General features: G+C 38.9%; 2 protein-coding genes across 12 annotated transcripts; one reads left to right on the forward strand and one right to left on the reverse strand.

The window, feature by feature from the left end:
• Positions 1-2,204: 2,204 nt before the first annotated feature.
• Positions 2,205-5,191, forward strand: LOC110912570 (adenylosuccinate synthetase 2, chloroplastic). Its single transcript, XM_022157330.2, has 4 exons — positions 2,205-2,588; positions 3,059-3,751; positions 4,301-4,612; positions 4,795-5,191. Exons 1-4 carry the CDS (start codon positions 2,268-2,270, stop codon positions 4,963-4,965), a joined length of 1,497 nt encoding a protein of 498 aa, XP_022013022.1. The 5' UTR covers positions 2,205-2,267; the 3' UTR covers positions 4,966-5,191.
• A 6,536-nt stretch (positions 5,192-11,727) lies between these two features.
• Positions 11,728-17,162, reverse strand: LOC110912569. Of its 11 annotated transcripts, none has more exons than XM_022157327.2 (8): positions 17,021-17,162; positions 14,660-14,788; positions 14,385-14,572; positions 14,206-14,304; positions 13,114-14,087; positions 12,474-12,546; positions 11,906-12,088; positions 11,728-11,839 (listed from the first exon to the last, which is right to left on the reverse strand). In XM_022157327.2, exons 2-7 carry the CDS (start codon positions 14,757-14,759, stop codon positions 11,921-11,923), a joined length of 1,602 nt encoding a protein of 533 aa, XP_022013019.1. In that variant the 5' UTR covers positions 14,760-14,788; positions 17,021-17,162; the 3' UTR covers positions 11,728-11,839; positions 11,906-11,920. The 11 variants fall into 11 exon arrangements, with proteins under 11 accessions (XP_022013019.1, XP_022013017.1, XP_022013021.1 ...); XM_022157325.2 differs by having other exon boundaries at positions 12,474-12,549; XM_022157329.2 differs by lacking the exon at positions 11,906-12,088.
• Positions 17,163-27,647: the final 10,485 nt, after the last annotated feature.

The raw sequence follows: 27,647 nt of genomic DNA on the forward strand, positions 1-27,647 counted from the left end.
TTATATTTTTATATATAGAATGGCATTGATTACCCTTTCCTTTTTAATGTAATGTAATGTAATGTAATCTTTTATAAAATTCCGAATGTACAATCTCAATTTGCTTATTATTATCTACTATTCAATAAAAGCTTTATTCGAATGAGTCAAATATAGTTGATTTTTTATCGTTATAAACCGAACATACACCAATCAAACAACATCGGTACTGGTACTAGTATCATATTCGTTTCTATGGTTTTCTCGAGATGATAGTATAAAATTCGTTGAACACAGAGTTGTATCTGAAATAAAGTATTATTTTTGATATCGTAATTTGTATCGAATATCGGTGCAATACCAGTACTGTAATGAACTGAACGGATACCGATTGAACAACACTGGTACTAGTACGTGTCGTTTTTATGGTTTTCAATCTATGTATAATACGTGTCGATTGTCATGCCGAGTGCCGGTATTGTACTAATATTGTAGTGAACCGAACTAATACTAATCGAAAGCCTGTTATTAAAGGAAGAGGAATCCAACTAGTTCATTATTAAAAAAGTCAATGTGCTAATGTAGCTAGGGGTGAGCAGAAAACCGAAAAAACCGACAATACCAAACCGAAACAAAAACCGACGTTTCGATTTTCGGATTTTTAATAACTGAAAAATTCAGTTCGGTTTTCTGATAACCATTTTCAATAACCGAAAAAACCCGAACCGAACCGATAAGTTACCATCCATTTATTTTTATGTTTAAGTTTGAGTTGTTTAACCCAATGGTAGTAGAAATTATTAATTTTATTTTTGAATGTTAAGTGTTTATAAAAAAAAACATCACATGTTTATTTATTACCTACAAGAAATAAAAAAAATTAATATAAAAATATATTAGAAGGTTAGTTTATGTAAGCAATATTAATGAAGTGGATGATTCAATTAAAAACCACTAATTAAAGTGAAAACTTAAAAACTAACTAAAAAAGCCTAAAAAATATGCCAACTTTTTTTTTTACAAATTTTCGCTACTTTTTATATATAAAAAACTATTTTTCAAAAAAAAAAAAAAACTTGTACTACACATGTGCATTATATGCGTACTGCACATGTGCACTACAATTTTTTTTTTAAAAAAAAGTTTTTTTATATATAAAAAGTAGCAAAAGTTTATAAAAAAATTGTAAATTTTTTTTTGATATGTTTTTAGGCTTTTTAGTTAGTTTTCAAGTTTTCAAAATAAAAAAAGTTTTTGCTTGAACCCTCCCCTATTAATGAAAGAGGTTAACTATAATAATTTAAAGGGTTATTGGATTTTAATAATCCTAAGTTTCACCTATTGGCCGATAATAATCCCAACTTTAAAAATTTCCTCCAATAATCCCAACTTGTAAAAGTTTGGCCGCCATTGATCCTTTTCAAACATATAAGAATTTGGTCTCCTCAATAGATTCAATTACATCTAGAGACTCATTAATTGATTTAAGTGCACCTATGTTAGAAAAGGATCAATGGCGGCCAAATTTTTACAAGTTGGGATTATTGGAGGAAATTTTTAAAGTTGGGATTATTATCGACCAATAGGTGAAACTTAAGATTATTAAAATCTAATATCCCTAATTAAATGTAAACCTATAAGAAAGATTCTTATATTTTAAATTATACCTTTTATTTTTTGAATTTTATATAGTTTTGTTTTAAAAACCCAACCGAACTGATATAAAAACCGATAAAACCGAAAACTGATATTTTGATTTTGGTTTTACCCAAAAAACAAAATCAAATCAGACCGTGCACAACCGTGAAGGGTATGTTTGGCATGAAACTTTTAGGAGCTTCTAGATTTAAGGTTTTATGAATAAGCTCCTACTCGATAAAAACTTTTGTTTGGTTGAAGGAGTTTGAAGCTTTTAGGTTAGAAGCTTGAACCTTTTGGTTGATTAGTAGCGTTTATAATGAGCTACAAGCTTTTAGAGAAAAAATAAATATTTTAACCTCTAAAGATAATAAACTTTTTAATGCATAGACTTTTTAAATTTTCAGTTAAGTCCATTTTAGTAATTTTATATATTTTATTGAAAGATTCAGCTACTCTGTCAAACAACAAATATATCTAAAAAATTAGAGCTATTAGCTTCCATGTACAAGTACCAGCTCCAGTCATCAGCTAGTTTTGCCAAACATACCCGAAATGTAGCCAATAATTAAAAAAAAAAAAACATATTAAAAATCTTCCTGCTGCGGCTGCTGATCCTTTTTCCCGAAACCCTCACTGTTGCTACCGTCATGAACATAACCTCTCTCCGGCTAGACACAATCCCTATCACTGCTCCACAGAGAGCCTTCAACGGCGCCGGTGGAACCTACATCAACACACTTCCTCCACGCATTGCTCTTCACAACCACCGCCAATGCCGGAAAAGCGGTCCAATTTCGTGTTCTGCATCCCCGCCGGTCAGCGTAGAACATCATACGAGTGACACACCGAGTCGAATCGGAGCTCTGAGTCAGGTTTCCGGCGTTTTAGGTTGCCAGTGGGGCGATGAAGGCAAGGGGAAGCTTGTTGATATCCTAGCCAAGCATTTTGATGTTGTGGCTCGTTGTCAGGTATGTTTTAATTTGGAAGAGAAACATGTAAATGAAACACTAGTGTCCAAATAGCTAGAAGAAGCTTGCTTGAAACCCACACGAGCTGATTTTGGTTTGTAAATGACATTGGCCCATAAAATTCAATATCTGTCTTGTTTTTGTATATCAACATAATTTCATTTCATTTCATTCATTTGTTTTTGCATCTTAGGAGGAAGTTTTGCCTTCTCCATGTGGATTCTGGATTGTACATTTTAGAAAATGTTTTTGATATAGGTTGGTTGGATTGGAAGGGGGATGGTGCAGATATGTGGGGTTAAATAATGTGTGCCTTTTGAATATGGATCATGATGTTGGACCCTAACAACTTTTTTTCTTTTCTTTCTATATTATATTATATTGCAAAAAGAAGTTTTGACACAAAAATAAGTCCATCCACTGTTAAAATCGATGCATTATAATATTAACTTTGGTCCTCTGCTGCATAGGGTGGAGCAAATGCTGGACATACTATCTACAACTCTGAAGGCAAGAAATTTGCACTGCATCTTGTTCCTTCGGGGATTCTTAATGAGGAAACTACATGTGTTGTGGGAAATGGGGTTGTGGTGCATCTTCCCGGGTTTTTTAAAGAAATCGACGGCCTTGAATCTAACAGGGTTTCTTGCAAAGGAAGGATTCTAGTTTCTGATCGTGCTCATGTATTATTCGATTTCCATCAACAAGTAGACGGCCTTAGAGAAGCTGAGTTAGCCAAATCGTTTATCGGCACCACCAAAAGAGGAATTGGACCATGTTACTCTAGCAAAGTAAATAGAAACGGTATAAGAGTGTGTGACTTAAGGCATATGGATACTTTTCCTCATAAACTTGATCTTTTATTATCAGACGCAGCTTCAAGATTTAAAGATTTTAAATATACGCCTCAAATGCTTCGGGAAGAAGTTGAACGGTACAAAAGATTTGCTGAGAGGCTTGAACCGTTTATTTGTGATACGGTGCATTTCATGAATGAATCTATATCACAGAAAAAGAAAATTTTGGTGGAAGGTGGTCAGGCAACGATGTTGGATATTGATTTTGGGACGTATCCTTTTGTAACGTCTTCTAGCCCATCGGCTGGGGGAATATGCACCGGCTTAGGGATTGCTCCCAGAGCTCTTGGGGATATTATTGGAGTGGTAAGTCAATTCATCTTCTAAGTATGTCATTTGAAAGGGCTGAGTTTGGGTTGTGTTTTTTTTCTCAAACGGGTCAAATAGATAAAACATATTTGAAAAGGGAACATACCAAATGGATTGAACGAGTTAACGTTTTCAAAGTTTAATTTTAATGCATGCGCTGTCCTAAATTGTTTCTATTCATAGATCTAGATTATCATTGTAACAGTATTGTTTCTTTTGTAGTTATAATCACTTTATTAGTTTTTTTATAAAAACGTTAAAGTGCCAACATTTTTGTTCTTTTTATTTTAATCTTTAGGCAATGAATGGTATAAAGCATGATTATAGAAACTATTTAATTAAAACCATAGGTTTTTTTTTTTATTTTTTTTTTTTTGTAAATAAATAAATAAATAATGGAATGGGTTAAGTATTCAAACCCATTTTAAACTACATTTAGATCTGTTTGTTTATAGAGCATATGTTTTGTTTCTTGTTTGACTATGTTTTTAGACGTCAAATTATCCACTCTGGTGATCAACTAATAATAATTGGTTGTTGGTGCAGGTGAAGGCCTATACTACTAGAGTTGGATCAGGCCCTTTTCCAACCGAATTGTTGGATAAAGCCGGTGATCTATTACGGTTTTCTGGGCAAGAATTTGGCACTACAACGGGCCGTCCTCGTAGATGTGGTTGGCTTGATATAGTTGCTCTTAAATATGTTTGTCAGATAAATGGCTTTTCTTCTCTAAATCTCACCAAACTCGATGTTCTTTCTGATCTTGCTGAGATTCAGTTGGGTGTTTCTTATAAACATTCCAATGGTACTCCCATCAATTCATTCCCTGCTGATTTACATGTTCTTGAGCAGTCAAATGTAAGTGCCTTTTTTCTCCTCTTAGTTTTTCATTCACCGCACGCGCACACACACACACATGTATATATACTATAGATAGGAGCATGTTTGCTTAAGAACCAATAATATGTTTAGAGCCGCATAATGCAATTGCATAAAGATAATGAATATGATGATAGCACAAGTATTTTGTGTGTTTTCAGGTGGAGTATGAAACAATGCCAGGGTGGCAGACTGATATCTCTTCTATAAGGAACTACTCTGATCTGCCGAAAGCTGCACGCCAGTATGTCGAAAGAATAGAAGAACTTGTCGGCGTGCCAATCCATTACATTGGTGTCGGGCCCGGACGTGATGCTCTCATTTACAAATGATCAGTCAGAATATGCAGGCAGAGATTTGTAAAGTATTCATTGGTGAGATTACTTGCCGTTCAATTCAATTTCAATGTATTCATTCCTCCAGTGAGATGTATTTTGAATTTTACATCAACTCATTATGTGGGGAAGATGGGATATACTCATTTTATGCTACGGTTATCATCTTTTTGTTTGTTTGTTAATAAAATAATAATAAAATCAGCCCACGCAAATTTGCTAATATGATGTTAGTTGGTCCTTATCTTAAATGCTAATATAATAGGTTTCAAAGTTTTAAAAAACGACCAATATCTTACACTAAAAATCAATAACTTTCCTTTCTTCTTTTTAATTTAATAATACCTTTTAATACATTTATCATTATATTAAAAAAATTATAAAGGGTAAATAGCGTCCCCTTAAATTTACAGATAAACAATAACATTTTCTTTCTCCTCCACTCAACTATTTACAACCACTTTTCATAAAATAAAAATCTCTCACATAATTTGGGTTTGGGGAATGTATGTGAATGCTCTAATACCACTTGTGGTCGAGTGGTAGGGAGACTTGGGTTTTCCAATGGAGACCCAAGTTTAATCCCCACTTGTCTCACATTGGTGGATTAGGCAATAATTGTCTCACATTGATGAATTAGACAATGATGGATAGAGCCTAGTCTCCTTGCATTGGTGGTTCTATCCTGAGCCCACCCGGGTTTTCGTCCCACCGTGTGTTACGCCAGAAAGTGTTCAGCTCTTGTGGTGGCAGCTCTTGTGGTGGCACAATGGCTGTCAAGTGACACTCGGCGGTATGGTTTTCCGGGGGAATTCTGAAGCCAGCGTGGGCCGGCCGGAGTGGGGGGCAACATGTCTCTCCAATTTGAGGAGTGCGGTAGCCTAATAGAAGAAAGCCGCCGTTCTAAAAAAAAGGCTTAAAGCTAAGGGGAGGCGGGGTGGCAAAGAAATTGTGCGTGATGGAACAATACCACGTGTGGAAGTTGGCAACATACCACCGCCACCAACATACTTCAACGCGTGATGGAAGGATCCCGTGATAAAATCAACGCGTGATGGAGGAAAGGATGTGAGGGGGTGTGAGGGTTTATTGTTGGGTGTTGTGAGTGATGGGCATTGCCACTAAAAAATGTTGTGAGTGATGGAATAATGATTAATGACATGGCGGAACTTGATTGGATGTTGTGAGTGATGAGTGAGCGATGAGTGATCACCACCCCCTCCCCCCTAAGACCGTGGGGTATGGTGGGGCGGGGGTTTGGGGCGTGGCCAGACACGTGGCTTGTGTGGGCTTCGCTGGGCTGACCCACATTGAAAACGGTTTGGTGGGGCGGGGGTTTGGGTCGTGGCCAGCCCAAACCTCCATATTTATATTTTTTATAAACAAATTTAAATTTTTTAATAATGTTTTTAAATAAAGGAAATTACATAAAAAATTCCTAGTGCTTGGAATATTTTTTCTTTATCCCTTCTCTTGTCTCCAACATTAGTTCCAACTCGTTCCAACTCTTCACCTGATAGGTGATCGATGGACTGGGCTAGAAATTTCATATCATCTCGTCCTTGTTTCAGGGCATTCCCAGCTTCTTTGCTCTTCCGAATTTTGGCTCTTTGTTGTTGGAATACGTCAAATGTATCTAACTTGCATGCAATGTCTTTCAACTGATCGCTGTATACTCCCCTACGCAAGCCCGAACTCCCAACTGAAGGTGATGGCGTACCCGATCTTGATTTTTGAGCGCGCCTTTTTTGCGGCATCTCTTCCGTATTCTGGCAGGTTTGGCGAATCATCCACATCGTCCTCCAACTCTTGATCTCGTCCGATTGGGCTTGGGACGAGGGTGTCCTTGACCTTTTGGAAGACGTGTTAGTTTCGCTACCACTGGGGATATTCGCCCACTTGGGATGGAACTTACAAATGTCCCAACAATGCATGAAACGGAAGTCGCTCCCCACATTCGTTTTGTATGTAACCAATGCATTTGTAACAAAGTCGGCTTCGGTTTCACCATTTTTTGGGTTTTGCTTTGCCTTATGTAAATAACCACTAAATTTGGTGAGTTGCAGCTTATCTCGGTCCACTTCGAGGATAAGCTATCATTTTCACGATAAAACTCCCTTTCCATTTCTTCGTGGAATGCTTTACTGATCGCGTCCCACAAATGGTTTCTATGTTGAGAATTTCCTATTTTAATAAAAACATTTAATATATTAAAAAGTTATATAATAAAAAACATAAATATTAAAATAAGGGCTACAAAATTTTTAAAAATACCTAAAGTTGGATGTAGAGATTTCTGAACCCAAGCCCTCGCTAATGCAACTTCTTCTTTAAGGACCCATCTTTGTTGTTTTCGTTTGGCGCTTTCAAGTGCTTTCTCAGCCTCGGTTTTTTTTCTTGTGACTTCTCTTCTTGATGGGTTTGGATGCGGAAGAACCATCGATGGGGGGTTGAGTTTCGGGGACGGTTTCGGTTTGTGAAAGGTTGATGGGCGTTTGTGAAAGGTTGATGGGCGTTTGTGGAATCGGGCTAGGTATAGAATCGTCGGTGTGAGGGAAGTTAGTATACAAACGATTCGAGATAAACGATGCGTAACCAGCCATATCCGGCATAGTGGAGTGTATTAAAAAGGGAGCAATTGGACGATTGGGTGGTGGGCTAGGTGTTTCTTGTAATGCCCACGGATTGTTCAGGTCAAAACCACGATCATGAGGATTCATTTTCCGTATTGTGGTTGGATGAGAATTTTTTTAAAAAATAAGATAGAGATGATTATAGAAGAGGTGGAGTAGTTGCGGTAAAAAAATGAATAGAAGTGTGAGTATTTAGAGTGATTTTTTTTAAATACATAGCCGTTGGCCAACGGCTAGCCCAAACGGCTACTTGTCTTGGTCAGTGAGATCCCGCCATGTCATCTTGATAGTCCCGCCCAACGCCCGGACTGAAACCCCCGCCCAAGAGGCCCCGCCGAAACCCAAACCCACCCGGGGTGATGACTTGGGTGTTTGTACCCAACCCCCGCCCCATACCCCATAGTCCAAACACACTATGTGGTGGTACCTCATAGCGTTTAAAAGGTGGCATACATACAGTCGTTTAAAGTTGACATACAAACGTATAAAATGGCGTATAAGTGCCCTTTTTTTTTAATATGGAGTGGTTGATGTGGCAAGGGAGGTGGTTACGTTGACTAAAAATACGATGGAGATATTAAAACTAATAAACTTGAAAACTTGTAATAACTAGTAGTTTACCCGTTCGTAGTCCAGGTATATATGATTAACACCATCCAAATTCACTGCATATTTTAATATCACAATGAATTCTTATCCAACTATTAAGAACATCAATAAATGTGTCTATATTTAAGATAACGATGACTTTTTATTTGATTGCGATTAGTAACTACAGCTGTTCTTGAATTGTCATACATACTAACTTAAAATCTTACATCTATTAACCCCTGTTGTGTTAACCGGAGGAACCAAGGCTTGGTTGATAATTAGGTAATCATTATTTATTAATAAATAAAATTGATAGGAACATTTGTGACAAACTGATATATAAAAAAGATATAATCAATACTAAATGAAATAATATATGATAACTTACTCAATATTTTAATTTATTTAAAATAAAAAAAACCAGTTTGAATAATTATTATTGTTAAAGGGAAAATATATATTAAAATTCAAGAAATAAAGGTACATGAATTAAAGGAATACTTAATGAATAAAATAATTAATGTTAAAGTGAAAATGAGGTAAGGTGAAGGAACACGTAAGCAAGATGTGAAAAAAGGACAAAATATAAAAAAGTACAAGGCCAATCACACATTATCTTCAACATGTTATCTTCTTTCTTTTTCGGTTCACATTCTTTCTTTTTCGTCAAAAATCTGAAAAAATAAATATGAAGCATATATCCTACAAAGGGTCAACCAACCCCATTAAATCCTTCTCTGCACCCACGCCGTGGCCAACCCCAACCCACCTGCCCCACCCCCTAACCGCGCCATGGTGTGGTGGTGTTGCTGGGTGTTGTTTGCTGATCTAGCACTGGAAAACGCTCTACCCTATTGTCAACTTTTGTATCCATCAAGTTGTTGATTGATTATGATTCTTGATTGCCTGCACGTTGAAAATTTAATAACATTTTTAGTGTGAGCATTTTAGTTATATTTAAATGTTATACTTTTGCAAGACCCGGACTGGGTTGGGAATTACTCTAGTGTTTGTTATGGTTCTTGCTCGTATGATTATTTTGACAAACTGACGAATATAAAATAATAAGGTAATTAGTATAATGTTTCTATGTAAATGAAATGCCCAAGCACTTTACCTCACTAATTTCTCGCCTGTGTTGAAAGTTGTAAGAATTGAGTTGCCTTTAAAAACCAATAATCTCTATAGTTGCGTTATTTTCCTGTAATTTAGAACAAAGAACTATTAAATTTGATAAAATACAAAAAAAAAAAAACATAGAATACATAACTCTGCCTCTACCTTCGTGCCTACAATTCAGTGGTTCCTTATCAAGGTTAAAACAAATAAAAGAAAATGTAAGTGTTAATCACACACTAAAAGAAAGTACCATTACAAATAGTTAAAAACATTAAATTTAAGATGAACTAATTGAATTTACATTTACCTTCCAGTGAACATTCTGAATTTTCATACTCTGGAAAATGTTAGATGAACCTGAAAAATTTAACTCATGAATAAACATTAAAATATGACCATTAGACCACTAAACGAAAACAAAATGGATGAGGCAGTATGAATTAGGCTTACTTTGTGTTTGTCATTGTTATACGATTCTGATCCATCTTTCATGAGAAAAAAAGAAAAAGAAATGTTGATTACATTTATAAAGCTGAAATTTATCGTTATTGGTTGATCTTTTGTTTTCATAAGCTTTTGCTCTTCTCCAGTTATCTTTAAATTGTTATCTTTAATTTCCACAACCTGTGATCACATCATCATGTTTGATATCCCCTCGAAATGTAATACAATGAAAACACTTATATATAGGAAGTACCAGCGACGTATCCACCATGCTTTTATCACATCACACTTGAATGGACATCACACTTGAATGAACTGATTTTGGAACGAATAAACTTGAAAACCCTGAGTGTCCGTACGCGCAAAACAACACATTCTCATTTGAAAAATTTCACATCTTCATTCGTCCGAATGTGTAGTTCCCCATCCTTCCGGATGTACATGAGTCCAGATGGACTTGAGTCTATCCGTCCGGATGAGCATGTTGCCCAACCGTCCGGATGTGCGACAGACTACCTATCCGGATGGACATTTGCCCATCTGTCCGGATGAGTGCATCCGTCCGGATGGGTACATCCGAACAAGTATGTTCAAACTCCTCAAGAACACTCTCAATCACATTTTTTCGATTTAGAATCTTCAATACTTTGAATTTCATGATGAAATTTCACAGGGTTGTGTGCGAATCAATTCCGAACAAAATGAGGTCTTCAATTTTGAATTTCATCTGTGAGTTAATCCTCAATTTTATGTTTTTCTATGTTTTAACGTCAAAACTCCCTACAAGTCCAAAATCTATGAGCGTAGGTGATTCAATCAACTTTTAGATCAATTGAATCAGTACCGTAGCTCTAATACCAATTGAGATTCCAAGATCCGGCGAGTTTGACGGAGCTTTGGTCCCGAGATGATCGGTTCGGTGACAAAAAATGAGTAGAAGATAGAAACGACACCGAGCAATCACTTATAATCTGATCTCTATTCATATATGAAAGTTGCAGCACCACGAGACCAGTCTAGAAACGACACCGAGCAATCACTTATAATCTGGTCTCTATTCATATATATGAAAGTTACAGCACCACGAGACCAGTCGGACAGCATGTCCCCTCAGGGATCCAAAAGCCTGTCCAAATGGGAACCCCAACTCCCAATTTATAGGCAAAGCCTATTCTTCCGAATGAGCTATTGTCCATCCGTCCGGATGGACTCCATCCCTCAGGATGGACTTTTACAAAGTTAATACCTATTCGGATGGGGTTTGGACTTACATGTTGTCCATCCGTCCGGATGGACCTTTACAATATCAACACAGTGTCCAACTGATCCTATTCTATACAATATTCAACACACGCTCTATCTAGCTATTCGCAAAGTGGCAGACGTACGAAATATGCACCAACACTAATAACCTTTTATTATAGACCCACATCTTATATTTTGCTACTATCTTCATCTTTTTCGTTCTCTTTGTTATCTTTTGTCTATGCTAGTGGACTTCCCCACGCATGCAGCCGAAATTAGGTCGATTTTGATACGAGTCAGATTCGATGTTTCTTCAATACCAGTACCAAAGCGATACCTTACCTCAAAGTAACTTTGCAACTCATAACAACTTTTATCTAATTAAAGCTAATATTATTGTAAACATTATTTTATGCTTGTGTATACCTATACCAAATTTCCACATCATTGTGCACAGGAATTCCACTAGTTTAACACTATTTAGTATGCTTTTTTATACATATACCAAATTACCACAACATTGAGTGTGGGAATTCCACTAGTTTAACACTGTCTAAGAATGATCAATTGCCTTGAAAGTTATACAATTCATCTCTCATATTCTCTCTCTCTCTCTCTCTCTCTCTCTCTCTCTCTCACGCGCGCACACACACACACTTAAGAACCACTACAGAAACAGCTATGCATTCAAGTGGATCTATAGATTCATTCGTTCTTATGTTACCACTGGGAAGAAGTCAAATTTTGATTCGATCATGCATTTCCAGTCTATACGGAGTGATTCAAACAAGAGGCCGCATATGAATAGCCAACCATAAGCAAGCCCTCATGATAATAATCTGTACAAGAATATACACGCTTTTAAGAAACACCAAGACACGAAGAACATTTGCATACAGGCTTACCATTAACAAAAAATTCTATAGTTTTTGTTTCTTGACGGCTGGGCTTTCTTTACATATGTTTCTCCATTTATCTTTCAAGTCTATAGTGGTCCGAGTTTTGTCAAATACTTGGCGCCCAAAATCTAAAATTTTCTTCCATGGAATTCTTTTGTTATCTTCACAAGAAAATCTCAGCATCCCTTCCTAAGAAAGTTTAAGCACAAACCCATACAGGTGGAAATGGGTGAGTCCGGTTACGGGTTAAAACTAATAGCTTTTGGTAGGGACCAAAACGGTCCGGGTTGTTAAGTTTAAACACTTTTTGTTCAGTTGCCAATTTCTTTAATGAAGTATGTATGCGTTCAGTATGATTCCTAAAAATACATTTATTAAAAAAAGTTTTCCATTTTTCTGAATAAATGACTCACTAGATTGTATGAATTAAAAACACGCTTTGGACTACTTTTGGTACAGAGATCAACACAACACAACCCAGTCTCTGCATCACATGTTTTCTGTTGCAGGATGATTTGACAACCATTAAGCGTTTTTTGTAATCAAGAAGATAATTTGATTATTTACCAAGTACCTTTAGCATCTCCTCCTCTGCTTTCTCCCAAAAGAGGTTCTTTCGCCGCGGTAAAGTAACTGATGTTGACATGCTGCTAATTAAAATGTGGGTTCATCAAAATCCAGTAAAAAAAAGAAAAACTCAATAAACAAACTACTGGATGCGGAGACACAAAGACATTGATATTCGTAACACATGGGTTAAACAGGTTTTGACCTTTTAATTAAGGTTGATAGGTCGCCTATTTAGTTAGATGTGTTAAACAGGTTTAACCCGAACAAAATCTGTTTAATTAAATGGGTTAACATGTAAACCCAAACAAGGCCCGTTTATTAAACGTGCTAAAAATGACAACCCAAAACCACCTTACTGTCATGTGTTTCATGTAATATTAGGATTTGCCACCACTATCTAATGGAAACATGCATAAAAAGATATACTTACAAAAGGAACTCAAGTGGCCGAACAGATAAGATGAGTCATTGATGACTATTTTAACCCACCCTTTCTGACCCATCACCCTATCAACCGACCCGCCCAATCTGACACCTACTACATATAACATATTCTTTATTCATCAAGTCGAATTTTACTTCCCTCTAAATTATACGGGAATACACCTGCAAAACAATACGATTTTTCAAGGTTAAGAACTTACTAGTGTGGTTCTTGTTTACGGGCTCTTTTTGAGTGACTAGACGTAGAGGACACCAGACTTTCTTGTTCTTTGCCAGCTTGGGGTGTTGACTGATGAAGTGATTCAGCTGTCCCACAATCTTTATCTCTCTTCATAGCATGTTCATTGCCATTTGATTTGAATTTTTCACCCGATATACTTTCATTCAAGCTCACTCCTGAGCTTAAAAAAGCTTGCAAGTCTTTTCTAGCTAAAGAAGCCTTTTTTTTAACTTCCATATACTTAGATATTGCATGAGAATATGAACAAAATGGGCAGAAAAAATTCTCATTTCCATCAAATGTGGAAGCGGAGCCCAAACAACTCTCGTGAACCCTAAATGGGCAGGCATCTGAACAACAAACTAACAACTGACCACCTTTGCTACACTTCATACAAACAAATATCTCAGTGAAATCTTGACTGAGTGTGCATTGAGAGCTCAAAAAGGCTTCTTTTTTGGCTGCGATATCAGTCATCTCATCATCCTCACTAGGAGGCTGCTGTTGACCATGGTCCACTAATGTGTTTTCCTCAAAGTCTTTTACTTGGGGTTCTATAGACATTTCATCTTCGTTTCTTTCAATGTCCCCTGTAATCCCTCTTCTACTAGAATCTTGTGCATGATCCATCAACGTGTTTTCCTCTGGGGGTTCTATAGTCCTTTCATCTTCTTTTCTACCTGTAATCCTCCTTATATTAGAATCTTCTACATGATCCATCACTGGGGGTTCTATAATCATTTCATCTTCTTTTCTTCCAATCCCTCTATTCGAATCTTCTACATGCTGCGAGGGGCTTTCTTGTAACTTGCTGTTTTCGTTTCCCGTTTTCAGAAATACTAAATCATCCTTAGTTTGGGCATTAAAACCAACATCAACCTCACGGATTGTTTTACTCATCTCTTTCAATGATTCAAGAATTGGGTGACTGCCCTCAACAAGTGCTTCCTTAAACTGTTTAATCAAACATTACAGCAAGATGTAAATAAAAGATAGAAAGAATCTTTTTTTTTGGCCCTTTGTGAGATTGATACACACACATAATAGCTTAGACAATGAAAATGTTATATACCTTTTGCACAGGGGTTTTGGGCAAAGAAGCTCGTTTATGCGTTATAAAAGGACGAATATTCCATTTTCGCCTATCTAACTCTGTCATCGGTTGGGAAGTCTGTTACATTAATGAAAAATAATATAAATAAAAAAAATAGATTATTTCTAATAGACATTATTAGAATCATTACTTTTTACCTCCTCTAGAATCTTGTGCAAGATGTCTTCGGATGAATCAAAAGGGATTTTGGCATTTTGGGCAGAATCAGAATCAACTGTAGCTTCATTTCCATGCTGAAACAAACTCTCTAAGATTTGCAAGGAGACCATCTCCTTTGCATCCTTTCCCATATCAATTGAGATTTCAGGAGCTTGGTCTACCAGACCTAAACATGATTATATCAGAGTTTGTTAAAAGAACATACATACATACTGTAAACGAAGTTTAAGAAACAGATAAAAGACCAAATTACCAGCTAAAGTAGATGTATCTACTTGTTTAAACTTTGCAATGGACTGGATGACCCAATTCCATGCCATGGCTGTTGCATCAGATGACGGTGTGGCCAACATAAAGATCACTATTTCAATGTCGGCATCATCTGTGTGATATTCAATAGCTGGATTAATCACAGATCTTCTTGGTAGATAGATTGCAAAGACTAATCAACCAAACGGACAATTGACACTCCTAGTCATTCACTATCTACGCGTCTGAGGTGCAAGGCATGCGGGGCAATTACAAAAACGAACCACAGGCTTGAGGCAGTGCCTCATGATGTACTTCTGTTCTGTGTCAAAATTAGGGTTTGTAGGATAACTAAAAACAACCAAAGGGGAACAGAAATTATGTGGCTGTTCGGGTTCCTTATTTTGCACCAACTTTTAAGTTATTGACTTCTTAGAAGTTAAAAGGAATCCCAAACACCCTATGAGAAGGACTTTTATGGCTAAAAGGAATCCTAAACATCCTCTGAGAAGGACTTCTATGGCTTGAAGAAGGAGAAATTGAGAAGTAAGAAATTCTAACTTCGCACTCTTAGAAGTGATAAGTCAGAAGTTAAAAGGAATCCCAAACACCCCCTATGAACGGTTTACTTAATTAAAAAAAAGAGTTAATTGCCCGGATGGTCCCTGTGGTTTTACGTTTTTTCACGTTTAGTCCCCATCTTTTGGAAATAACATGTATGCTCTCTGTGGTTTGCTCGGTTGTTACTCGGGTAGTCCCCTGACTAGATGGTGGTTAATTTTTCTAGTTAAGTTAATGAGAAATGACTATATTACCCTCCACACCCACCCACTCTCTTCTCCAGTTAATTTTTCTAGAAAACCACCACATCTCCTCCATAACATCCACTTCACCGCCTGCCACCACCATCTTCCCCACCTCTCCTTCCCCATAGTTGGAAAACGAGGAACCTATCATATCAGAAAGCCTCCGGCGCCGCCCCCTTCTCCGCCGACGAACACCGCCGGCCGCCGCCCCCTTCTCCGATCAAAAATCCATAATAAGTTGCAGATCATAAAATAAAAAAAATAAAAAAAAAAACCAACAAATGTATTTACTAAAAATTCACCGTTCTCTTTCCCTCACTCGAAAACACTCACCGCTCTCCTTCCCTCACTTGAAACCGACCTCCGCTGTGACAGTCTCCTCCGCCGCCGTCGCACCATTCCGGCAAAACTCCATCGCCTTTAGTTGATCATCGATAAGAGGTAATTATATTATCCACTTGTTCGTTTTTACTTCCTGAATTTGATTGCTTACTGTAACTTTTGAACACGAAATTTTGAAATGAAAATTGAGGGTCGTTATGGGATTTAAAATGGGGAAGAAGACACTTCGAACATTTTTGCATTTTCATCCAACCCCTTTTATCTTAAGATACAAAACATTTTTGTATTTTATGATCTGCAACTTATTATGGATTTTTGATCGGAGAAGGGGCGGCGGCCGGAGGTGATAGGTTTCTCATTTTCCAACGATGGGAAAGGAGAGGTGGGGAAGATGGTGGTGGCACGCGGTGAAGCGGCGGTGAAGGTGGATGTTATGGAGGAGCTGTGGTGGTGTTCTAGAAAAATTAACCGGAGAAGAGAGTGGGTGGGTGGGGAGGGTAATATAGTCATTTCTCATCAATTTAACTGGACAAATTAATCACCATCTAGTCAGGGGACTACCCGTGTAACAACCGAACAAACCACAGGGAGCATACATGTTATTTCCAAAAGATGGGGACTAAACGTGAAAAAACGTGAAACCACAGGGACCATCCGGGTAATTAACTCTTAAGAAAAAGCTTATATGTAAAATGGATAAGAGAGACGCAGCTTCTAGTTGTATATACTGCTTATATGGTTGTACATAGAGCAACGCCTCGCGTAATTGAAGCCTGTGCTTCGACTTTTGCGACCTACCGCGCTTTTTTTTAACCCAAGCCCACTATATGACTATATAATCAGGTAGATGAAACCGAAGCACATAATTATATATATACCAAAGCTATCTAATCAACTATCAACCTATGAGGCCATAAAGTAACAATAATCAACTATTGTAACAATGGAACGAGGCCAAAAAGCTAGATAATTCACACAACAATGCATCTAATGAGTAGCTAAAAGTGGCATAAACGTAAATAGCAACAACATGATTCCATAAACCCTAGGTCGAACCACCTATCCTGCTCATCCAAATGTAACTTACCAAACAAATTGCAAATGAATTATATACACATGTTCTTACACGAAGATTAAAGAACAAATACACTGAACATCATTAGGGTTTGAAAATTGAAATCGAGCCTGTTAGAGGAGCCAGAGACGAATGCGGATACCAGATAAGTTGGGAAGATTGAAGCTTTCGAGTGTGTAAATGAAGAGGAAAAGCTTGCGTGTATTGTATGGCGCAAGCCTCCAGAATGCCCTCCTTTCCTTTAATTGGGCTTAAAGGTTTGGCGTCTCTAGTAATGTAATCCAACAATCCATAACATCAAGTCAAACCACAAGTCCAAAACTAATCACGATAATCAAATTAAATACGGTAAATTAAATTTGAAGGAAAAAACTTAGTGGATTCAGAATGGGTCCTATTATTCACACACCCTCGGATTATTAAATTGACACCTTTAATACGTATCGTATATGCCAATACGATGCGTATTAAGTTAGTTCAAACTTTTAGGTCAGTCAAAGGCTGACAATGTCTCCCCATGCAACCTTAATACGCATCGTATAGGCCTATACGATGCGTATTATTTTTTAAAAAAAGTACGAGTAGCTTTCTGTCACTCAAAAGTGACGTAAAGTGATTGACGTAAGCCCTATACGATGTGTATAGGGCTATGCGACCCGTATTGAATTCTGAATTCGCAATCTGCTTCCACTATTTAAATGATGAAGAAGACGATGATATATCGTCTTCGTTATATATCCACATTCGCTAACAAACATGTCTTGGTTCAACCACATTTTCGGCGAGTCGTCTGACACAAACACGAGCACGTTTATTCCGGAAAGCAGTGTGGTATATCATTTTTTTAACTTGTTCTGTTTTTTTTTTTTTTTGTTATGAATTGCTTAGCACACCGTTTGTATTAGGAGGGGTCTAATGTCGCTGATTCTTACGATTTGAGAGGAAATGATGATCACACGGAGGAGGTCGTGTTCGGCTATCATCCCCATCATAATGAATCATTGTTGCCAGACCTCAACAAGGTAAGTATATATATTACTTTTTTTCTTTTCGGCATTAAACTAACCATTACCTTTTACCGTTGGTTTTTTTAGTCTGCTATACCCCGCCAACTGTTGTTACCAGATCTGAACGTGTCTAGCTATGATCATGGTTATGGGTCTCCGTATTATGGTGCCTCGTACGGACAGGAAGAATATGGCAATAACTTTTTCATTAGTGGTGCCTCGGGAGTACAAGAAGACGTTGGTCAGCCTTCTTACGCACAAGAGTCATTGGGTGACGAGCAACCCGCTTACCCTGAAGTTTCATACAAAACTGATCAGGTATGAATGATATAATTTGTTAAATGTTATCTATTTTCTGTTAAAAAAAATTATAAAATTGTTAATACAAAATACATTAAAAACTGTTATTTTTTCAAATAGGATAAAAATTAATTAATAAATGTTATATGTAATATTTTTGTAAAATTAATTAAACTTGTTATATTTTTTTAAAATAATATAAAAAATACATTAAAAATTGTTATAGTTATTTTAAAATATTCGTTGAAGAGTTGAAGACACTCGTGTTATACAAACGAGATGATTTCACCAAAATAGGCGTGAAACCCATAATTTGGTGAATGACTCTCAACCTCTTATTCAATTTTGCACGAAATTATGCCATCAAGTTAGAAGTGAAATCCACATCTTGATGGTAAGTTTCCAATTCAAACTCTAGTGGGCCCTCGTCAAAGTGTCGGAATTAACTTTCTTGACCGTACGAGTACCAACCACACTTATGGTACGAAATCGTCAAGTTAGGGGTGAAACCCGCATCTTGTCGACTAGTCCCATTCCTCGATTTTCAATCCCGCCAAAGTTTCTATTTTTCAATCGATTAGGGACGTGTAGTAATTGGAAAGGTAAAGTACCATTAATTGCTTCTCGACGAGAGTATTTTACCTATAGACCAAAGCACGTTTCCCTAATTTGAAAGGACTTTCGATTCACCTTGGAATAGTCAAAGTTTCTAAACCCGAAACAATCCAATGTTTTATTGAGCATCTCTTTTATGTTATCTCAATTTCTATGTGTTTTAATACTTGTTACCTCGATCATTTCAAAACCAATGCACAAATCGCACGTCTCTCGCAATAAAAAACAATAATAATTCACACGTTAAATTATTATAAAAATTGTAAAGAAAAAATACATTCAAAATTGTTATATTTTGTAAATAGGATAAAAAATAATTAAAAAATGTTATATTTTTATAAAATTAATTAAAATTGTTATTTTTTAACATAATAAAAAATACATTAAAAATTGTTATACTTTTTAAAGAGTAAACTGCCATTTTGGTCCCTGTGGTTGGGTCACTTTTGCCACTTTAGTCCAAATTTGAAACCTTTTGCATCTAGGTCCTTCTGGTTTCACTTTTATTGCCATTTTGGTCCAAAAATGAAATCAGGTAATATTTCTCAAATTAAATCCTGGTATTTTGTCCTTTTCTCAGGGGCAAAATGGTCATTTGTTTTTTATTTTATTTAAACCTTTATTAAAACAATAATAATTGGTGGGTCCTACCTCACCCTCACTTCTTCTTCTACCTCTTTTCTCTCTCTTGCCATAACAACCACCATCCATCACCACCTCCACCACCATCAATCTCCACCACCGCCACCATAGCAGGCAGTCCACAATTCGACGACGGAACACCTGAAAGTGAGCCAATTGAATGATAGTAAACTTAATTTTGACTTATTGAAGGTTGAAGCTCTCTGATACTTCACATGTTCATACAGACAACACCAGACCTACAACCAAACAATTCTCATTTCAATTCCACCTCACATGGAAGTTTGAACATTGCTCATTTCAATTCTCTCATTATTTATTTATTATTTTTTATTTATTTTCAATTCCATAACTAACCTACCCTTTTACATTGCTCTGTCCATATCAACCTCACCATTTGTTCCTATATGCTTCCTTTCACTTTTCCTCATCTGGTCACAAGTTTACAGGGTAGAAACTCCCAAAAGACACAACCTTTTCTCTGGGTTTGTTACTGTGGTTTTGTTTGCATTGCATTGCATTAACAAAGTTTCCATCGTTATTGGAGGAAGTTGATTCGATCTGAATAATATTCATGGGTTTGTGTTAAAGTTTTGAAATTGAGTGGGAGAGAAATTGGGGTTAGGGTTTGAAAGTTGAAGTCCTGTATTGCCTGCCAAGTGTTTGTGTTTTTGTCTGAGAGAAAAAAAAGTTGATTTTTTTCAACTTTTTTGGTTTGCATTGATTGATTTGAGCTCCAGGTTTGTTGGGATGTTGGAAGGGTGTTATTGTTATGAAAAGGGTAATCACAAATCCACTAATAAACAACCAACAATAATTCATGAATCTGTTGTTCAACACATGATCCTAAACATAACAGTTGAGCACTCACCGTACAGCAATAACATTCTGAAAAAACCTTATTGTCTGAAACAAATCTTGCAATTTTTTGATGTTCATCATGTGTTGCGTCGAGTTCTAGGTGGATCAAGTACAAGCTGGCTGGATGGTAGAGTGCGTGAATGGTTCTTTTGGTTGAATCAAGAGGTAGATCTTCAACTAAAGAAGATGAGATGGCAGTGGATGGTTGTGGTGTTTATAGGGAGAGAGAAATAGTTCATTGGTTTGGTCTGTAGATCAAAAGGGGGAAAGAAGAAAAAGAGAGAAGGGTGGGGGTGGGGGTGGGGGTGGGGTTAGGTAGTTGGGGAGGTGGGCAAAATGACCAAAATGCCTTTTAGAAAAGGACAAAAAACCAGGTTTTTTTATAAATCTGAGCTGACTTTGCTTTTGGACCAAAATGGCAACAAAAATGAAACCACAGGGACCCAGATGCAAAAGGTTTCAAATTTGGACTAAAGTGGCAAAAATGACCAAACCTCAGGTACCAAAATGGCAGTTTACTCTTTTTTAAATTATTTGTAATATTTTTAGGATTTTTTATCCCACGATGATTTGGAAGGTTGGGTAAAACAAAGGGGTTTAGCCAACGGATACGTTATTGTTTCCAGATGGTCCAAGGATCACCGAATATGGCTCCAGTGTTGTCGTAGTGGCGAGCATAAGAGTAAGGACACGGTTAGGAAAACCAGCAGCAAAAAATGTGAGTGCCCATTTATGGTAATAGGTCATCTCGACCAAAGTCGTCGAGCTTGGCGGATAGATTATTTGAACAAAAATTTTAACGAGACCCACAACCACGGCCCTGCTGAACATCTGGAGGGTTACGCGTATGCCAGGAGACTTACTACTAATGAGTTTAGGCTGGTTCAAGAGCTGATAGATCAAGACATACATCCCCATACAATCTAGAAGGTCGTAACCGAACAGAACTCTGAAAACAAATGCGTTCCGAAAGACATACACAACGCTCGCCAAAAGATCAGGGCCATAAAGTTCAAGAAAAAAACGTCTCCCATGCAGTGGTTGGAACAAATCCTCCAGGAAAAAAAGATGACCTATTACATACAGGCGGAACCTTCCACCAACGTCGTTCAGCATGTATTTTTCTATCACAAGAAGTCCTTTGAAATGTGGAGGGCAGTCCCGCATGCGCTTATGGTCGACGCTACCTACAAGACTAACATGTACAATCTTCCATTTTTACAAGTTGTGGTTATGACGTCGACAAACCAAACCTTCTGTGTTACGTAAGCATTTCTTTCAAACGAGCAGGAGGTATTGTACGTCTGGGTCATGGAGAGGGTCAGGTCCATGCTACACGAGTGCATGGAGTCGCGTGTAATTCTAACGGACAGAGATCAGGCACTGATAAACGCGTGTAGAAAAATATTCCCTGGCGCACACATATATCTTTACAGGTTCCACATCTTACAAAATATTGTGAAGCACTGCAAGATTTCGTTTACTCAACCAGATTGGGAGGACTTTGTTCATCAGTGGAAAGTAGTGTGTGATTCCGCTACCGAGGAGTTATACGATTATAACCTCGACAACCTTCAGATACACCTTCTTAATCAACAACGTAAATGTATGTTTTCTCTAAGTTGATACATTCATTTAAATAGATATATAAATTGAATATGTTTATTTTTTTCAGATGTTTTTTATTATCTATGGGATAACTAGTTAAGCACCTCCTGCCATTTGTTCGTATCTGCATGGACCAATCAAACCCTGACATTCTACCAAACTACAACAAACAGAGCTGAAGGCGCACATGCTGCATTAAAGAAACAACTCACTACACTGAAATGCAGTCTGGAAACACTGGTGAAAAAGGTGGACACCTTGGTACTAAAGCAATATATGCAAATAAAGAAATGCTTGGAAGAAAGCCGCACCAAGCAAATGAACAACCACCTTGAGATTCCTTTGTTTTGCAACCTACTTCGAAAAGTTTCTGTCACACCCCCAAAATCCACCCGCGGAGTACCACCGCTTGGAGGCGTGACATGACCAGGATCAAGCCATCAATCATATCAAACATAGCATTTAATATAAAAGTAATTAATGTAAATCATCATGACATGATTGATGTTTCAAAACCAAACATCGATTAAATAGCGGAAGCATAGTATGTAATCTCAAAATAGTTATAGGTTCAGATAAAGTTCATGATCCATATCCACCACGACCTGCTCCTCCCTATGCAAGCTCCATAATGTACCTAAGGTCCTGCAAGGCATGCAACAAATAATCAACAAACTAGTTGAGCGAGTTCACAGAAAGTAAGTTCATAACATAGTGCATAAGTTTAGCTAGTGGGGGCTTCCCATACTAGTGTGTCCTAAAGGTGGGGGCTTCCCAAACCTTGTGTGGCCTTCCGACCCGGAAGCCAGTAGATGGTATTGGGTTACGTAGGCTTTACGTAACGTGTCCTCTCGACCCGGGAGACAAATGGCAAATACTGGGTTACGTAGGCTTTACGTAACGTGTCCTGACTATCCTGAGGACGATGGTCTATAGTCTAGAGAATGCGTAAGTACGAGTAATCATTCCATATTCAACATATCCAACCCAATTCCCAACCCAGGAATCCCATGCCTTGGCTGTGTGAACTCACCTTGGTTTGCTCGGCAGATACACAAAAAGTACAGGTAGCAAGTAAATGGTCAACCACGTCCTATCATGGTTATTATACAAATCAGGTTTTGACTAAAGTAATACGCGTGTGCATCACATATGTTAACACGTCACCATCACGTATGCATGTAAACAGGTAAGAGCATAGCATTAACGTTCATGTGCGATCCAATGTCTAGGCCCGAAAGTCAAACAACCCAATTAACATTCAACCAATTCATATAACGGCCCAATCTAGTCAGTCCATATTCTTAATCGGCCCAAATAGTAAACGCATACAAGTCCAACAACAAGCAGTCCACAAATCCAATCATTGGGCCCAACTGATTGGGCCCGTGCCAGTGAAAACCCAATACAGTGTATGTGTATAGGTGGTCTCGAGTCGCAACGGGGATCTCGAGTCGCAACCGGGGGTTACGAGTCACAGCAGGAGATTACGAGTCGCAACAGGAGGTTGCGAGTCGCAATGGTGATTTCGGCTCATCATGGTCCGGTTACGAGTCGCAACGGGACTCGCAACCATGGTCTCGGCTTGTGCTGTTGTGGTCTCGAGTCGTGACCATGAGGTTTCGACTCGCAATCTGAGTCGCAACCCAGTGTATAACTGATTTTCCTGATTTCCTAAATTCAATCCCAATCACTTCCGTAAATTCAGCAAACAAGTTTGGCAGTTTCGGAAATCAGATCAAACTCATAATTTAATCAGTTTCAAAACACATTCAACCTGTTCATATCATGTTCAAGAACAGCATCAAAACTAAACCGAATCATAACCATATCATCATACTAGCATGCACCCTAATTCTTTAATCACAGCCGGTTATCAAACAACATCCGGACCAATCCAATTCAATAATCATGCAGCCGGTTCACAATCAATACTAACTATCATCATAAACAACATGTTAACAAGAATCCTTCGGGTATCAAGCAATTATCAACATACAAATAATAACACACAACCAATAACATAATCACTAACCGGATTAAGGAAGGAAAAGAGGGTGATCCGAGTAGGGGATGTTCTTGCCGTCGGGTTCCAAGCAACCGAGAGAGAGGTAGAGAGCAAATAGGGTTTGTGTGTGTTATGAAAATTGTAACAACAATGAGAATCAACCCTTACCCTTGGTTTTGGTGTTTACGAGTGGGGAGTGGGCCGAGCCCAACTCGGTTATCAAATGAGGTCCGATTTCCAAGTGTGGCCCAAATGGGCTTGTATAACCGGTTAGCCTTGTGCGATTGGGTTCTAGTGTGTGGTTTGGGCTCGTGCAACACAACATACATACACATATAATGCACATAAACATAACATACCAAGTATTCATTCAATTAATAACGTTCTCGTAAACACGTATTGTTACACAAAATAAGTCTAAAGTTCGAGTTGTCACATTATCCCCAACTAATTGGAAATTTCGTCCCGAAATTTGATATGCACTCACTGAGGAAGCTAGGTAAACTGTATTGTTCACTGATTTTCCTGGGGTGTCACATCCTTCCCCCGTTGATCTGGAATTTCGTCCCGAAATTCCGAAGTAGTAGCTTCAGCCTCAGTAGTGGTAGCATTGGTTTCGAATAACTGGGGGTACTTTTCTGTCATCCTGTCTTTGCGTTCCCAGGTGTACTCTGGGCCACGTTTGGAGTTCCAACGAACTCGGACAAGAGGGATTCTCTTGTGTTTGAGGACCTTCACATCCCGGTCCGTGATTTCTACTGGTTCCTCGACGAACTGCAGCCGCTCGTCAATAGTAAGTTCCTTAAAAGGAATGATGAGGTTTTCATCTGATAAGCACTTCTTTAGGTTCGACACATGAAAGACATTGTGAACTGCCCCGAGTTCAGCTGGTAGGTTCAACTTGTATGCTACCTTGCCAATCTTTTCTACGATTTCAAATGGTCCGACGTACCGCGGATTCAGTTTGCCCCGTTTGCCAAAACGAACCACACCCTTCCAGGGTGAAACTTTCAATAAAACCCGGTCCCCGACCTCAAATTCCAATGGCTTTCTACGCTTGTCCGCGTAGGCTTTCTGACGGTCGCGTGCTACCGCCATGCGTTGTCGTATCTGTGCTATCTTTTCTGTGGCGTCCACTACAATCTCTGGACCCGTAATCTGACTATCCCCCACCTCTGCCCAACAGAGAGGTGACCGGCATTTACGCCCGTACAATGCCTCGAATGGAGCGGCTTGAATGCTGGTGTGATAACTATTATTGTATGAGAACTCCACCAAAGGGAGGTGCTTTTCCCAGCCGTTGCCGAAATCGATAACACATGCCCGGAGCATGTCTTCAAGAGTTTGGATCGTCCGCTCAGACTGCCCATCCGTCTGAGGGTGATAAGCTGTGCTCATGTCTAACCTTGAGCCGAAAGATTTATGCATCACTTGCCATAGTTCTGACGTAAATCGTGCGTCGCGATCCGAAATGATAGATGTGGGCACCCCGTGCCTCGAAACAACTTCCTTAAGATAGACGTCTGCGAGAGTGGAGAACTTATCCGTTTCCTTTATAGGTAGGAAGTGTGCAGACTTGGTGAGTCGATCCACGATCACCCAGATCGTATCGTTCCCTCGCTGGGATCTAGGTAAGCCCGTAACAAAATCCATGGAAATTGCTTCCCATTTCCATTGCGGTATCTTAGGCTGCTGAAGCAGGCCAGCTGGTTTCTGATATTCAACCTTGACTCTAGCACAGGTCAAGCATTTTCCAACGTACGTAGCAATGTGGGCTTTCATGCTAGGCCACCAATAAGTAGTGCTGATGTCGTGGTACATTTTATCCGACCCTGGATGTACCGAGTAGCGAGACTTGTGGGCTTCGTCCATCACAAGTTCGCGTAGACCGCCATAAAGTGGGACCCAAATACGCCCCGTTACATAGTAGGCGCCGTCTGCCTTCTGTTCCATTTGCTGTCGTGAGCCGCGTAAGGCTTCAGCCTTGACGTTTTCGGGCTTCAGTGCTTCTGTCTGAGCAGCTCGTATCTGAGCAGGAAGACTGGACTGAATCGTAAGCTGTAGCGCTCGCACGCGCCGTGGTAAAGTGTCTTTCTGGCTGAGGGCATCGGCCACAACGTTGGCCTTGCCTGGATGATACTTGATAGCGCATTCGTAATCGTTAAGTAATTCAACCCATCGCCGTTGACGCATGTTCAAATCCTTCTGCTTAAGGATATGCTCGAGACTCCTGTGATCGGTGTAAATCGTGCACCTGGTACCGTACAGGTAGTGTCGCCATATCTTAAGCGCGAAAACAACAGCTCCCAGCTCTAGATCGTGCGTCGTGTAGTTGCGTTCATGAGTCTTGAGTTGACGAGAGGCGTAAGCGATAACCTTGTCGCGCTGCATTAACACACATCCCAGTCCCCGAATGGATGCATCACAATAAACCACGAAGTCATCTGTGCCCTCTGGCAAAGAGAGGATAGGTGCACTGCAAAGTCTATCCTTTAGGTGCTGAAAAGCAGTCTCCTGGGGCTCTCCCCAGCGATAGGTAACTCCCTTCTGTGTCAGTAATGTGAGTGGTTGCGCGATCTTTGAAAAATCTTTGATGAACCGCCGATAATAACCTGCCAAACCCAAGAATTGGCGTATTTCCGTTGGTGTACGCGGTGCGGGCCAGTTTCTGATCGAGTCTACCTTGGATGGATCGACATGGATCCCATCCCTGTTCACCACGTGGCCTAAGAAGTGGACTTCACGAAGCCAGAAGTCGCATTTTGAAAGTTTAGCGTACAGCCGTTCCTTCCGAAGGAGTTCCAAAATAAGGCGAAGATGCTGCTCGTGTTCCTCCTGACTCTTGGAGTATATCAGAATGTCGTCGATGAATACTATGACGAATTTGTCAAGATAAGGTTTGCACACCCTGTTCATAAGATCCATAAATACAGCCGGCGCGTTCGTTAACCCGAATGGCATGACGAGAAACTCGTAGTGACCGTAACGAGTTCTGAAGGCTGTCTTGGAGACGTCCTCATCCCGGACTCTCAGCTGATGATAACCAGACCTCAAGTCTATCTTCGAATAGTAGCACGACCCTTGCAACTGGTCGAATAAGTCGTCTATGCGTGGAAGAGGATAACGGTTCTTCACCGTCACCTTGTTGAGTTCACGGTAGTCGATGCACATCCTGAACGTACCGTCTTTCTTTTTCACAAAAAGTACTGGAGCTCCCCAAGGCGAAGAGCTTGGACGAATGAAACCCTTTTCCAAGAGCTCTTGTAGCTGCTTTGACAGTTCCTCCAATTCTGATGGAGCTAGACGATATGGTGCGCGAGCTATGGGTGCTGCTCCTGGAGCGAGCTCGATTTGAAATTCGACCTGACGATGAGGCGGTAAGCCAGGTAAGTCTTCAGGAAACACCTGAGGGTAATCGCGTACAATTGGAATATCCTCCAATTTCTTTTCCTTCGCTGATGCGTCTGTAACGAGAGGCAAAATGGCTGTGTGACCCTTACGTAAGCATTTCTGAGCCTTCAAGAAAGAGATGATGCCAACCACTGCACCACTCTTGTCGCCTTGAACTTCTAGAGGTTCCTGACCAGAACGAGGAAAGCGAATAATCTTTTCGCTGCATAAAATTTCTGCCTGGTGTTGGGATAACCAATCCATCCCAATCACGACGTCGAAGCTACCCAAAACTATGGGAATGAGATCAATAGAGAAGGCTTGACCAGCTAGGATAA

Source organism: Helianthus annuus, chromosome 4 (genome assembly GCF_002127325.2).
Source record: "Helianthus annuus cultivar XRQ/B chromosome 4, HanXRQr2.0-SUNRISE, whole genome shotgun sequence".
Classification (NCBI taxonomy): Eukaryota; Viridiplantae; Streptophyta; class Magnoliopsida; order Asterales; family Asteraceae; genus Helianthus; species Helianthus annuus.